This window comes from Gopherus evgoodei, chromosome 22, assembly GCF_007399415.2.
Source record: "Gopherus evgoodei ecotype Sinaloan lineage chromosome 22, rGopEvg1_v1.p, whole genome shotgun sequence".
In the NCBI taxonomy this organism is placed as follows: domain Eukaryota; kingdom Metazoa; phylum Chordata; order Testudines; family Testudinidae; genus Gopherus; species Gopherus evgoodei.
This window is the reverse complement of record NC_044343.1, coordinates 751,370-764,820: the sequence shown is the minus strand read 5'-3', so window position 1 is coordinate 764,820 and position 13,451 is coordinate 751,370. Positions and strand designations below refer to the sequence as shown.

Here is a 13,451-nt window from a genome sequence, read left to right as displayed (position 1 = left end):
GTGGAACATTGGTTCCTTCATCACTAATTGTTACAGCAGCACATTTACTTATAATAAAACAGCAGGACTGGCTGAATGTTCTCCATCAAGACTTCTTTGCATGGAAAATTGGGTTTTCAGTTAATTTTTTTGTAAGAAGTATCTGCATTTTGTGGAAAACTTTGATTTTTTTATTGAAAGTCTGAAAACTGAAGGATTTCTATTCAGAAATACATGAGAGTTGTAGTTTGGGTCTCCTATGCTTCCATTCTTCTCTCTGGGGCAGGCTCTCCAGTTAGACTTCTCCCATGATGCCATACAGCTATGTGACTGTTGTAATGCCTAACCTAGGACCGGCTCCAGGCACCAGTGCAGGAAGCAGGTGCTTGGGGCAGTCAATAGAAAGGGGCGGCATGTCCAGGTCTTTGGCAGCGGGTCCCTCAGTCCCTCTAAGAGGGAAGGACTGGCCGCCGAATTGCTGCCAAAGAATGAAGCGGTGTGGTAGAGCAGCCACCGAAGTGCCGCCGATTGTGGCTTCCCCCCCCTCCCGGAAAAATGCTCCATCTTCCTACCAGCTCTAACAAACATGTATGTAGTGCTTGGCACCCTACAATGAGGAGATTGGATGGGATTCCTGATTGGAGCCAGTAAGTGGAGTTCCTCATATCAGCCAGAAAGTCAGCTGGCCCGATCTACACTCGCAATTCACATTGGCAGAGGGGAGACTGAACAGTAAACTAAGATTGACTCACACGGCCCAGGTTTTAGAAGCTGTTTCTGCCTGCATGTTCTCATACCTGACCCTTAGTGACGTTTGCAGCATTGTAATACACAACATATGCTGAACAAAGCCTTGCACATAGTTGCCCACTGCAACAACTGCATTTGCTTAGCAATGTGGTTATACTTGTACACAAAACACTGAACTCTCAGAAACACTGCATGATTACAGGAACTTTGGTGATCGGTATTTACCCTGCAGAACCCTCTCCAAATCCTTTTATGGAAGTGGTGGGAAATGGCATCCAAATCTCAGGGAAGCAGATCTACTTTTGCTCAGAATCAAGTGTCTTCTCTCCTACTAAAGGGCTCTCTGGAAAGGGCAGACACTGTAGCAGTAGGACACTGATAACCTAACACAAGGATTTTTAAAAAGTGCAATGTATTAATAAACATTGATACATTTTTGGTCTCAGTTAAGGCTATTACATTAACAATTCTGTAAACCACAAAGGAATTTGTCATAAAACATACAAAAAACTGGAGTAAGGCAAAACCTAGGGACTCTAATTCACCTTCGAACCTATTAGAGCCCATCGTAAGCAAATACAAAAAGGCACAGCAGGAGAAACTAAGGTCACTAGAGTCTTCCTGCAGACTCAAGTCTCCGTATTTTACTTTGACCAAAGCAGATTTCGATTCTACTTTCCCCCTCCCCCACCAGTTTTTTAATTTGTTTACAAATAGCAGGATATTGTTTGTTTTAAGCAACCCTGCTTAACCCTTAGAGTGCTGAGAGTTCCAGACTGTGACGCCAATGACTTCTTAAGGCACGTGCACAAGTTCACAATCCTTAAAGGAGGGTCAGAGCTAGAAGTGTGGTCCCAGTTTTTAAAAATTCCAACATTTTAAATATTTCATTCATCTATGCATGAAATGTGTGAGCAAGGGTCTGAAAATCTCCGCTTCACTTTTGCTGTTGGTTCATATTCGTCCAAAGGATCCTGAGTTTGGGCCACAACAGATCCTTGTGCAATGTATACAGAGTGAATTTTATCAGTTCGCCTTGCTAGCCGGTCCCTCCGTCTTACCACTGGCTGAGACTCTTCAGCTGATGTTCTTCTCTGGGATTCTGTCAGTTTGGGAATCCCATACGGAAGTTTTATATTTGCCGTCGGTATCACTGGATTTCGGCAGGGGACCTTCATCTTGACCAATACTGATGATGGTCTGCGCCTTGTAACTGAGGAGAATGTAGAGGCCAGTGAAAGTGAAATGCTGGGCCCTCCGCAAGTGTCTTTGGCAGGCACACTGGGGCACTGACCATGGCACTGGAATTCAGACAGCATGGTTCCTTTAAAGAAAGGGAAAGCTACTTGGAAATTAGAGTGCATTTTAAAAAATGTAAACTGACATGACTGGTTCTGACCAGATGTCACAAAATATGTAAAATATGAAATAATGTAGAAGGTGAAAAAAAGAGCACACACTACCTTAATACTGACCTTCAGTATCCAGCCGCCCTGTTCGGTCCTCTGGCAGGCTCTCCGTGCTCACTGAGGTCTCAGAGTCTAGATTTTCCTCATCAGAGCCTTGCTGGTCAAGCTCAGGTAATCGGTAAGTTATGTCTTCCCTGCATCAAACACATATACATCATAGCACTCCAGAGAGACACTGACTTACATATTTACCAATACTGCTGACATGAACTATTCTAGGCAGAGCAGACTTTAGAAGCAAAGCAGTCCTGGACCTATACCTCACCAAATTTCATCTGAAAATATTTCCTTTGCCTGTTACCTTTTACTGCCTCTCCTCTTCTCCATTCTGACTTTGTAAATTATGTTTGAAATGCAACACAGAAATAAAGCAGCATGCTGTGTTGCCTCCCAGGACACGAGGCATAAACTCAATGGATTTAAATTAGAAATGTGAAGCCAGGACTCACTTTTCCTCTTTTATTGACTGTATGCGTTCTATCAGAATCTCCTTTCCCGGTTATCAACATCAAGACACCTCGTCTTCCTCCTGTAGTGATCCCAGCTCAGGGAAGCTGTCGTCATTTCCTTGTCTTGGGGGCTTTTTACTCTGTAAGAAAGTTGGATGTGTCAACGCTTCATGATCAGGAGCAGGATTTTCACACTACTCTGGACAGAAAGTTAGTTATAAAAGATGGGCAGGCGAAGATATGGCAAGTGAAGGGCTCCCACAGAGGTAGTGAAGGGGGCGTATTAGTAATCCATTCCATTTATACAGATATGTTTGACTAGGTCACACCGTAGTTTTAATTTGCCTTGAAAGTTTAAATTCACCTGATTTATTTTAACATTTTTCTTTTTTCACGTTTTTCAATGTAGAGAGTACGTTTGCCAACACTTGTTTAGCTGTGCGAGTTAACTACAAATTCTTGTGCCATTCAGTATGAGCACAGGTTAGAACTTAATTAATAAGAAATAGTGAAGTGAGGAAGGAATTGGATAGTAGCAGTGCATGCATTCTGGGGAAAGGGCTGCAGTGATGCATGCAGTCTGGAATGTTTTGAAATCTGTTTCACACCACATAAGTTATAATAAGCAGCAAATGTCCCATCATGCTGTGGTGCCATAGGAGAATTAACCATGCACTATAAACACATCAGGTCTTGTACATACCAGCACCCCCTCATAAGGAGAAGAAAACCCAAGTTTTACAGGCCAGAGCTAGAGAAAGATGAAGACCAAATTCACTACATCATGGTAACTTCAGAAAGTTGTTTTTTCTGATCAGAACAATTACATTAAAACTTTGTATGTCAGACTTAATGGTAATGTCAATAGTTCTATCACTGTCATATTTTGCAATGTATGTGTTTGGACGTTCCATAAAAGCAATATTTAAGGTTTTAAAAACATTTTGATCTACCCAAGCACAAAGATATTGAATCTTTCATTATCAAAGACCTTCTTACTCTATTGAACGTATTTTAACCTGTTAAGGCAACCTGTTGGCAGTATCAACTGGAGTCATCTCAGTAGTTTTCTAATTCTTATTATAGGTCAGACAGATCTAGGTGGTTTGGGGTTTTTGTTTTTTTTAAAACTCTGATTTTTCACTTATGTCAGATTTCTAGGGCACACAGACCAGCTGTATCAGGCTTTGAATCAGCAAATACAAGCCCACTATCTTGAGGTCCATATGTGGAATCTCATTGCTTGGCTGTCACAATTCTTACATCCAGGATTAAAAACAGACATACAAGTTTAACACATACTTGTCTAACACTATTTAACTGCCAAACAAAAGGCTCTCTTCATCCCATTGATTTTAAAGCAAAACTCCACAGTGATGTCTGGAGAGAAGTTCTGCTTTAATTAACAAAAAAAAAAAAAAAAAAATCAATGTCATGATGAGGCCAAAGAATTGTGAAGTCGTCTCAGTGCAAGTTCTGTTTGGTACGGAGAGCTTTTGTTTGTGCAGTTAGACTGCAAGTCCTCTGGGGGTAGGAGTGGTCACATGTCTGACACTGACAGAATCTCTTGCAAAGCACTGGAGGCACACACAGTGGTGTGTGTTGGCTTCTCACTTGGACTGACTCAAATCCTAGGTCCACATGTAGAACAGTTTCACAGCAAGTTCCCTAACTCCAGTTCACTCCCTACACTTCTACCTCTGGCCTCCAGATACGTTCCCAAAGAGCTTTTCTTTTTGCATTTTAAATTAGGAAGTTTTGTGATACCACTTCCATGAGAGCAACTATAGTTAGGGTTACTTCAGCATTTCCATGATAACCACCATTTTCAGTTACTCATAGCTTTGTAAAACTCTCCCCCTAATCCACCCCCACCTCATGGGCTGAAATTTTTCCAGGCCTGGTTCCTGCTTAAAGCAGATTTTTTGTTTTTGACTTTCCCCCAAAAATTATTCAGCCATTTAAGACAGCTGGAAATTAATTAACTTTTACTAATAGTTGTGAAGGCCAAGACTATAACAGAGTTCAAAAAAGAACTAGATAAATTCATGGAGGATAGGTTGGTCTATCAATGGCTATTAGCCAGGGAGGGCAGGGATGGTGTCCTTAGCCTCTGTTTGCTAGAAGCCGGGAATGAGTGACGGGATGGATCACTTGATTCCCTGTTCTGTTCATTCCCTCTGGGACACCTGGCATTGGCCACTGTCAGAAGACAGGATACTGGGCTAGACGGACCCAGTCTTGTTATGTTCTTATGTAATTATACAAAAAATATATATGAGAGAGATATTTGTTTAAAGCCACTCTAGTGCCAAAAAAGGAGAGAAATAGCCCTCACAAAGGAAAGTGTCCTGGTGACACTCTGTTTTGATTGTGCCACATTTGGAAATTGCTCTTCTTACATGGGCAGTAGCGTGGGCAGGAGTTACTACTCTGACAACGATCCCAGTGCTGGCAGCCTGTACTGTATGCACACTTGAAGCTGTACACTCATCCCTTGAGTCCTCTAGTCCCAGTCTACCAGGATCTGGTAAAAGGATGCTCATCCCTCTGATCCCTCCTGAGCTGAGAAGAATTAACACTGGGGCTAGGAGCCAGAAGTTGTAGGCCCACCTCTTCCATTCAAGGGCCTTAATTCTCTGCATTCCACAACTTCTTAGGAAAACCTCACACCACTCCTTTTGGCAGGGGTGCTGGAACAATGTGTATAGTGGGGGTGCTGAGAGCCACTGAATCAAACTGTAAACTCTGTATATCATGGAAAACACTTCAAGCCCCAGCACCCGTAGCTCCGGCACCTATGCCTTTTGGGAGGCAAATACCATTGCTCCTGCTTGAAAGAAGAGGTAACAGTCCCAGAGAGGTGACATGACTTGCTCAAAGACACACATGGAGTCTTTTGCAGAACTAGATGCAGAATCTAGATCTCTGGGTGGGTGACTCATGTTTTATACTAAACCACTGTGCCTTAGAGAAAAGATATCAGCTCTTTGTACTATGCAAAAATATATACATAATTTATGATTGCTCCCATCCCAGGCATTATGCTTTTGATCATCATCCATGGCATTGCAGAGCTAGCTATCCAGGAAGCTGTCAGAAAGGTGACTTTGGCACACTCAGCATAGCTGAGCTTTTCATGGAAGTACCAGAGACTAAAGTGAGGGCACACTTTGAACAAGTGAATCACCATATCCCCTGAAATGAAGGCATCCCCTGTAGGTTACTTGGCACCAAACAGACACAACCACCTCACAATCCTACTTACGGAGTTGCTGGGCTGGTACCCCGATGCTCTCTGTACTTACATCATCAAGAGGGGCTCCCTGCCCAGCACACTGAGCTCATTCAAGCTCAGACTTCCACATGGAAAGAGGCCTAGTTCCCACGGTAACACTGGGCCAACCCCCTTTTCAGTAAAATCCAAGGTCAGTAACCAGCATTTGGTCTTTGACAAGCTGAGCAGGCTGGGAATAGTGAGGCTATAGTGCATTTCCCTCACCCCACGGAGTCCACAATAGAGCCCCTGTTGGATGTGGGGCTATTATTCATTGTAGCACTTACCGTGTTCTGCCGGAGCAATGAGAGTCGTCGGAAAGCAATGCTCTCAGCTGCTTCCAGCTGGTTAATTTCATCCATTTTAATCTTGTATTTTCTCATCTGCTCCTTTATTAGCATTTCCACACACCTGTGTGAAAGTGCAAGAGTTCATTCAGCAACCTGCTCCCTGGATACTTACACATGCTTTGGGGACAACCATGGGGGATGAGATGTGCCACTAACATATGGACAGATCTTCAACACACTGCCAGTGAATACGCCCAGCTCAGGGATGTTAGACACACATGTGGATGGCCCCATCTCAAACCAGAGTCTCCAGAGGCACTTTCTTTAGAGGGTGGTGCTGTATGAGTGCAGGGGAAGAGTCTACACAGACAAGCAGGACTGGGCGCAACCAAAAGCAGTGCTACAGATGATACATGTTCGAACTTGGGTACCCAGAACTTGCACACTGTGTCTCCATGCAACAAAGAAGCATCACCCACGGCGCTAGCTATTTATATTTCCTCTACCTGCTGTCCTCTCCCTGCTCCGGCACAGACATTGGTGGATACAGAATGTTCCCACAACTGCCCTTCTCCACATTTACAGCCCCACAGGAAGAGCAAACTGAATCAGAAGTTGGAAAAAGTCACCGCTTTATTATTTTTCAAACACTTCTTTCATTTCTGCTCTGGCTCTTTATTTAAACTGACTGAGGCAGGTCCAAGGCCAGCCATGTAGGAAGGGTGGGGATAAGCAGAGAGAGCTAGAGGGGCTGCACTAAGGCCAGTGATGCCAGTGACTAGCACAAAGAGGATATGGGCACAACTCAAGAAGAGAGGCTCAAAGGTAAAGGCTGAAGGGCTCCCAAGTAGGCAACTGACAGTGTTTAATTTCTGTGCCATACCATGTAAGTAATGCTTCTATCTCAATACAGCTGTAGGACAGTTGTTTATACAGGAATGGTGCTACTTTTCGGCCCAATTATGATTTTTATTTGACACATACAGATTAATACCATCATGCTGTACATATCCCCTCCATCCATCCAAGCCCTGCTTGCAGCACAAATAAAGGAATCAAATTTATAACATTTTCTAGCATTAGTTTGAATTCAGAATTGTTAAGACTCTTAATTATTAATAAAGTTACAGCAGTACCCTGATATCCTCATCAAGATTGGGGCCTGTTGTGCCAAAGCCATGGAAATCAGTGGCAGAGCTAAGATTCAAATTCAGGATTTACTGGCTCCTAATTCTGCACTCAGTTCTCCAGCCTATCCTGCCAACAGGGCTCCAACAAAGTTTGTTACATTGGATAGCTCTAACATGGATCGAACTGCAGGAGGTAGACAAGGTGCACATGACAGCACCAGAGACACGCACCAGTTGAAAGGGCAATTTGATCCATACAGACTTTTGCAGCAAGCTAAGTGCTGAGACTTACATGGTTGTCTTTGAGACGTCCTTCATACTGGTTAGTGGGTCAGAATTATCAGGGCAGCGCAGGAGACATGGAGCAAAGACAATGGCCAGAGCATTGGGTGACATACGGTTGACGTCTTCTATTAGAGCCACTCTGAAATGCAATGTTTGGAACAAAATGAAAGTTTCTTAGTAAATCTTGCTAGAAAACAAATGATCTGATCAAACTTTGCTAGCGTCCCAGCATGGCAGCTGAGGGGGGACGCTCCAGAAGGTTCAATGCACGCAAGAGGTTGGGGAAACTTTTTTTAAAATAAGTGAATTTTACATCTTGTTGCATGAAAGAGAACATGATTCCATGTTGACAGAGGTAGCCTGGATGTACCTTGGCCAGCCACTCTGTGCCCCCTCTCTTGTGAGTCAGTTATCACTCTATTTTCAGGTTCTTACTTAGGTCCCCTCAGCTGAAAGCAGGTCCTTCCACTTCATGCCCCCCTGCCAGCAGTACCCAGCTCATCACTAGAACATTTACAGGTATTTACAGTGCTCATGTTGCTTCTGCCATTCAACTGCGCTAACATCCTCATAGTATCTGCCATCAAGCCACACTAATCCCTGCATTCCAGGCTGCTCAAACCCACCACCACTCAACCAGGACTTACAATGCTCTCAGAGCTAATGCTGCTTGGCTCACCTGATACAATTAGACTGGCTTGCAGGAAAGAGGAAGCACACGCATGCACACAAACTGCCAACCCTAAATTCTCACCCTTGTCATGTCAGTCAGTCACAAAAAGCAGGAAAATCCCCACTCAGATCCCAAAAAGGGTCAGGATGTCAGAAGGCTTCCAAGACAAATTCAAAATTCCACATGATGAATATACTTATCTCTGGTTTATGTGGCTTTTTAAACAGTAACTGGAAAGTGACACCAGAGAGAGAATGGACCCCAGCGCAGATAAAACCCAAAGGAAAGGAAAGATCATTACTTGACAAGGTGAAAGATGAGTCGCTCCAGGGTGTTGTGATTGGCTTGTGGAAGCTGTTCAAGGACACTGTAAATGGCAATAAGTTGCTCCTGCTTTTCTGGTAACTCTGCATAAGAAGAGACGAGCACAGCAAGATCTCAAGACACTCAGGAGCTCATAGCAGTTCTAAAGCACCAGTCAATTAATGCCAGAACATTTGAATGCTCTTGGAGATGTCTGGGAATCTTAAGCTAAACGCATCTCTGAACCTCTTGTGTTGCTTAATACTTCAGAAGCCTTGGCTGTCACTTCATTTACTCACTCTATTATAGTGAGAGACAACAGCACACACCAGATGGTATTAGTTCCCCCCCTTTTCGCATGCTTGTAACGGCATGGTAAGGACAGAGTGACAAATGCAAGGAATGTCAGACTCCAGGTCTGTTCACATTTTTTGCACTTAATATACTAACATTTCCCCCCCACAAGAAAGGGCAGCGTCTTTGTAGATGCTGCTATTCTGAAAAGTGAGACAGTAATCTTGACATCAGAAAGCCAAAAAATAGATTTTCCCCAGGAACTTCTGTTTCCTAGGACAAATTTTAGTGACTGCTGTAGAAATGACTAGGAAGAGGCCATATAAAACATAGTTAGTGCCGGGGCACTAAATCCTTCTCCAAGACAGAACAAGTGAAAACATTCCTATTGCTCTACAAATTGTTGACAAAACCCACCTACTGCTCGGAGAAAGTCACTGTACTGTGCAAAAGTCATGAGTGGGTCAGGTAACTCTCGTAGCCATTGCTTCAGGATGCCAGTGATAGTGTGAATGGGATAATTCTCTAGTTTCACTGAATTTGGATCTGAAAAGAGAGTCTGACAGTTATTTAGCCATCTGATTCCTTTGATGCACACAGTCAGCTCCCAAAGAAGGACGCCTACAAAGAATTCAAGCATTAGCGTACCTACTTCCCTGGAGCCCATGTGACTACTCAAAATGTGCCCGCAAGATACGTATTTATGAACATGAACAGATTAGCCAGCTAATCAGTAATACAGGCTCCATACTGCACAAGTTAGTGCAGAGCAGTTTTTCTGATAAGAAATAGTCTTACAGATGCTCTCAGAATAGCAGGGCAGCTGAATTGTGTGCTGGGAAGCAGGAAAGGTTGACAGCATTATTTAGACATACCTGTCTGCAGCAACTGTTTCAGCTCCCTCATGCGATTTGCTGACCCTGATTTCCTGTAGATTCCTTCTGTGTAGAGGCCATGCATCTCCACATACTCTAGTAGTTTCTCCATGACAACGGGGACTGAATTCTTATCGCTAATTAAGGAACTCACACACACTCCAAAGTGACGGGAGTCTACACCTTGCTCGTTCTGGAATTGATACAGGTCAAGTGTCATATGGATTCCTGTTTCCAGGCTACCAAACTCATTTAAGTTAGGACCTTCTGCTACACCTAAATGAAAGCTGAATGTTTTATGCCATGCTTCTTACTAACTTTTGATCACAAGACGCCCACTGGTGAGAATGGCATCTGGGCTGTGGCACTGGGTGAGATTTTCAGTTGTTGGTATAATCAGGCCATCACTGCCTAACAGTTGGTCTAACACATTACACATGTGTACTCTGAAGGGAGGACTTCTCTTACCTTTTTTCCACAGGGCGATGTGCAGCAGCTCTGAGTTTTGGACATGCATTTCTTGTGGCAAATCAATTTGCAGGCTACAGAGGAGAGGGACTGTTACTGACAGATCAAAGCAGATTCAAATGCAGAGTTTCCTCTGTTTCCCATTTGCTGTTAGTCTCTATACAATCTGAATAAGCTGCATACTGGAGTTTTCCCCAAAATACACATTTCCCTCTCCATGGCAGATGGAACAATATTCTTAGCTGTAAAAGCAGCAAAGAGTCCTGTGGCACCTTATAGACTAACAAAAGTTTTGGAGCATGAGCTTTCGTGGGTGAATACCCACTTTGTCGGATGCATGTAGTGGAAATTTCCAGGGGCAGGTATATATGCAAGCAAGAAGCAGGCTACGGATAACGAGGATAGTTCAAATCAGGGAGGATGAGGCCCTCTTCTAGCAGCTGAGGTGTGAAAACCAAGGGAGGAGAATGCCCCTCTGCTATGTACATCGGCCAAACTGGACAGTCTCTACGGAAAAGGATAAATGGACATAAATCAGATATTAGGAATGGCAATATACAAAAACCTGTAGGAGAACACTTCAACCTCCCTGGCCACACAATAGCAGATCTTAAGGTGGCCATCCTGCAGCAAAAAAACTTCAGGACCAGACTTCAAAGAGAAACTGCTGAGCTTCAGTTCATCTGCAAATTTGACACCATCAGCTCAGGATTGAACAAAGACTGTGAATGGCTTGCCAACTACAAAACCAGTTTCTCCTCCCTTGGTTTTCACATCTCAGCTGCTAGAAGAGGGCCTCATCCTCTCTGATTGAACTACCCTCGTTATCCGTAGCCTGCTTCTTGCTTGCATATATATACCTGCCCCTGGAAATTTCCACTACATGCATCCGACAAAGTGGGTATTCACCCACGAAAGCTCATGCTCCAAAACGTCTGTTAGTCTATAAGGTGCCACAGGATTCTTTGCTGCTTTTACAGATCCAGACTAACACGGCTACCCCTCTGATACTATTCTTAGCTGTAGGGCGGCTCCTGTTGGGATATGCCAATATCACTTCAAGTCATTAGGAAACCCAAGTAGTCAGGCGGTTTTCCTCCCTCATTTCACCTCATCCTGAACTCTTCAGCCACAGAAAAGGGACATGTAGTTCTTTGATGGTGTGATGTTGTTAATACTTCAGAAGCCTTGGCTGTGATGGTGTTGCTGCTGCTCCATGAGGTGGCTGGCAAGAATTGCCAGAACCCTACCTACCACCTGTGCCAGCCAGCTAGCACATGCACCCCCACGGCAACTTGTTCACATGCAAGGTCTTTCCTGCCCAGACCCCATCACTTTCTGAGCGCTCCCAGCCCAGACCCCCACCAACAAGGCTATGCCTGTGCCCACCAAAGTTGTAAGGATCTTCAATTTTTTAAAACCAAATGACAAGAGTAACCCATTTCCACTTACTACTGCAAAGACAGGCCTTCTCCATAGGCCAGATGTAGGATGAGCACTGCTCACACGACTGCCGAATGCTCACTTGGTAGCTCGTGAACACATGGCCATTGTGCTCCTCAATCTGGGTGGGGGAAGCGGAGAAGTTAATGGCTCCTTTTTGTTTATTTTCTTTAGAAACAATCTGAGCTATCGCCACCTTACTTATTCTCCTCTCTTCCACAATTAAAACTGATAGAGGGAAATCTGGCTTCTGGTGTAAGGCTAACCCAGTGGCTCTGAACCTTTCCAGACTACTGTACCCCTTGCAGGATTCTGATTTGTCTTGCGTACCCCAAGTTTCATCTCACTTAACAACATGCTTACAAAATCAGACATTAAAGTACAAAAGTGTCATAGCACACTATTACAGAAAAATGGCTTAGTTTCTCATTTTTACCATATAATTATAAAATAAATCAATTGGAATATAAATATTGTACATCTATATAGGATACACTGAAACATAGCAGTATAAACAACTCACTGTATGAAATTTTAGTTTGTACTGACTACGCTAGTGCTTTTTATGTAGCCTGTTGTAAAACTAGACAAATATCTAGATGAGCTGATGTACCCCCTAAAATACCTCTGCGTACCCCTGGTTGAGAACCAGTGCTCTCAACTCAACGGTATGTCTACACTACAAAATTAGGTCGAATTTATAGAAGTCATTTTTTTAGAAATTGTTTTTATACAGTCGATTGTGCATGTCCTCACACAAAATGCTCTAAGTGCATTAAATCGGCGGACTGCGTCCACAGTACCGAGCCTAGCGTTGACTTCTGGAGCGTTGCACTGTGGGTAGCTATCCCACAGTTCCCGCACTCTCCGTTGCCCATTGGAATTCTGGGTTGAGATCCCAATGCCTGATGGGGCAAAAACATTGTCGCGGGTGGTTCTGGGTACATGTCATCAGGATCCTTCTCCGTCCCTCCCTCCCTCCCTCCGTGAAAGCAACAGCAGACAATGGTTTTGCACCTTTTTTCCTGGGTTACCTGAGCAGATGCCATACCACAGCAAGCATGGACTCTGCTCAGCTCACCGTCACCATACATCTCCTGGGTGCTGGCAGACATGGGACTGCATTGCTACACAGCAGCAGCTCATTGCCTTTTGGCAGAAGACGGTGCATTATGATTGGTAGCCATCATTGTCGTACTCCTGGGTGCTCTTTTAGCCGATCTCAGTGAGGCCAGTCAGGGGCGCCTGAGCAGACATGGGAGTGACTCAGCCAGGTCATTCCCATTTTCTGCCGGACACCCAGATGACGACTATGGCTAGCAGTCATACTGCACCATCTGCTGCCAGCCTAAGATATAAAAGATGGATGGAGTGGATCAAAACAAGAAATTGACCTGATTTGTTTTGTAAAATCAATGGCTTGCTAAACCCAGGGTTTTGAGTTCAATCCTTGAGGGGGCCATTCTGTGTGACAGTTGTTTGTGTTTCTCCTTGATGCAAAGCTAACCCTTTTGTTGATTCCCTGTAAGCCATGTTGTCAGTCGCCCCTCCCTCCGTCAGAGCAATGGCAGACAATTGTTTTGCGCCTTTTTTTCAATGCAGAACCAGAAGCTGCAAAAGCAAAACCAGACGAGGAGGCGACAGCAGCGCAGTGACGAGAGTGATGAGGACATAGACATGGACGTAGACTTCTCACAAAATATAGGCCAGGCAACGTGCCCCGGAAATGTGCACATCATGCTGATGAGTTCTGCATGGTCAGCTGT

At 44.1% G+C, this 13,451-nt stretch overlaps 1 protein-coding gene across 2 annotated transcripts in view; it reads right to left on the bottom strand.

Annotated features, from left to right (window-relative positions):
- Window positions 1-1,122: 1,122 nt before the first annotated feature.
- MYO9B (myosin IXB) overlaps window positions 1,123-13,451 on the bottom strand; it is an 84,210-nt gene continuing 71,881 nt past the window's right edge. Inside the window, exons 32-42 of one of the 2 annotated variants that reach the window (XM_030540056.1) lie at window positions 11,695-11,806; window positions 10,243-10,316; window positions 9,775-9,967; window positions 9,317-9,445; window positions 8,604-8,709; window positions 7,637-7,768; window positions 6,212-6,335; window positions 3,351-3,398; window positions 2,648-2,787; window positions 2,205-2,332; window positions 1,123-2,053 (exon numbers count right to left, since the gene is read on the bottom strand). In XM_030540056.1, coding sequence (XP_030395916.1) covers window positions 2,707-2,787; window positions 3,351-3,398; window positions 6,212-6,335; window positions 7,637-7,768; window positions 8,604-8,709; window positions 9,317-9,445; window positions 9,775-9,967; window positions 10,243-10,316; window positions 11,695-11,806 — 999 coding nt within the window. In that variant the 3' untranslated portion in view covers window positions 1,123-2,053; window positions 2,205-2,332; window positions 2,648-2,706. Of the gene's footprint in view, window positions 2,054-2,204; window positions 2,333-2,647; window positions 2,788-3,350; window positions 3,399-6,211; window positions 6,336-6,365; window positions 6,818-7,636; window positions 7,769-8,603; window positions 8,710-9,316; window positions 9,446-9,774; window positions 9,968-10,242; window positions 10,317-11,694; window positions 11,807-13,451 lie in introns of those variants that run through there. The other variant, XM_030540057.1, reaches the window with a different exon arrangement.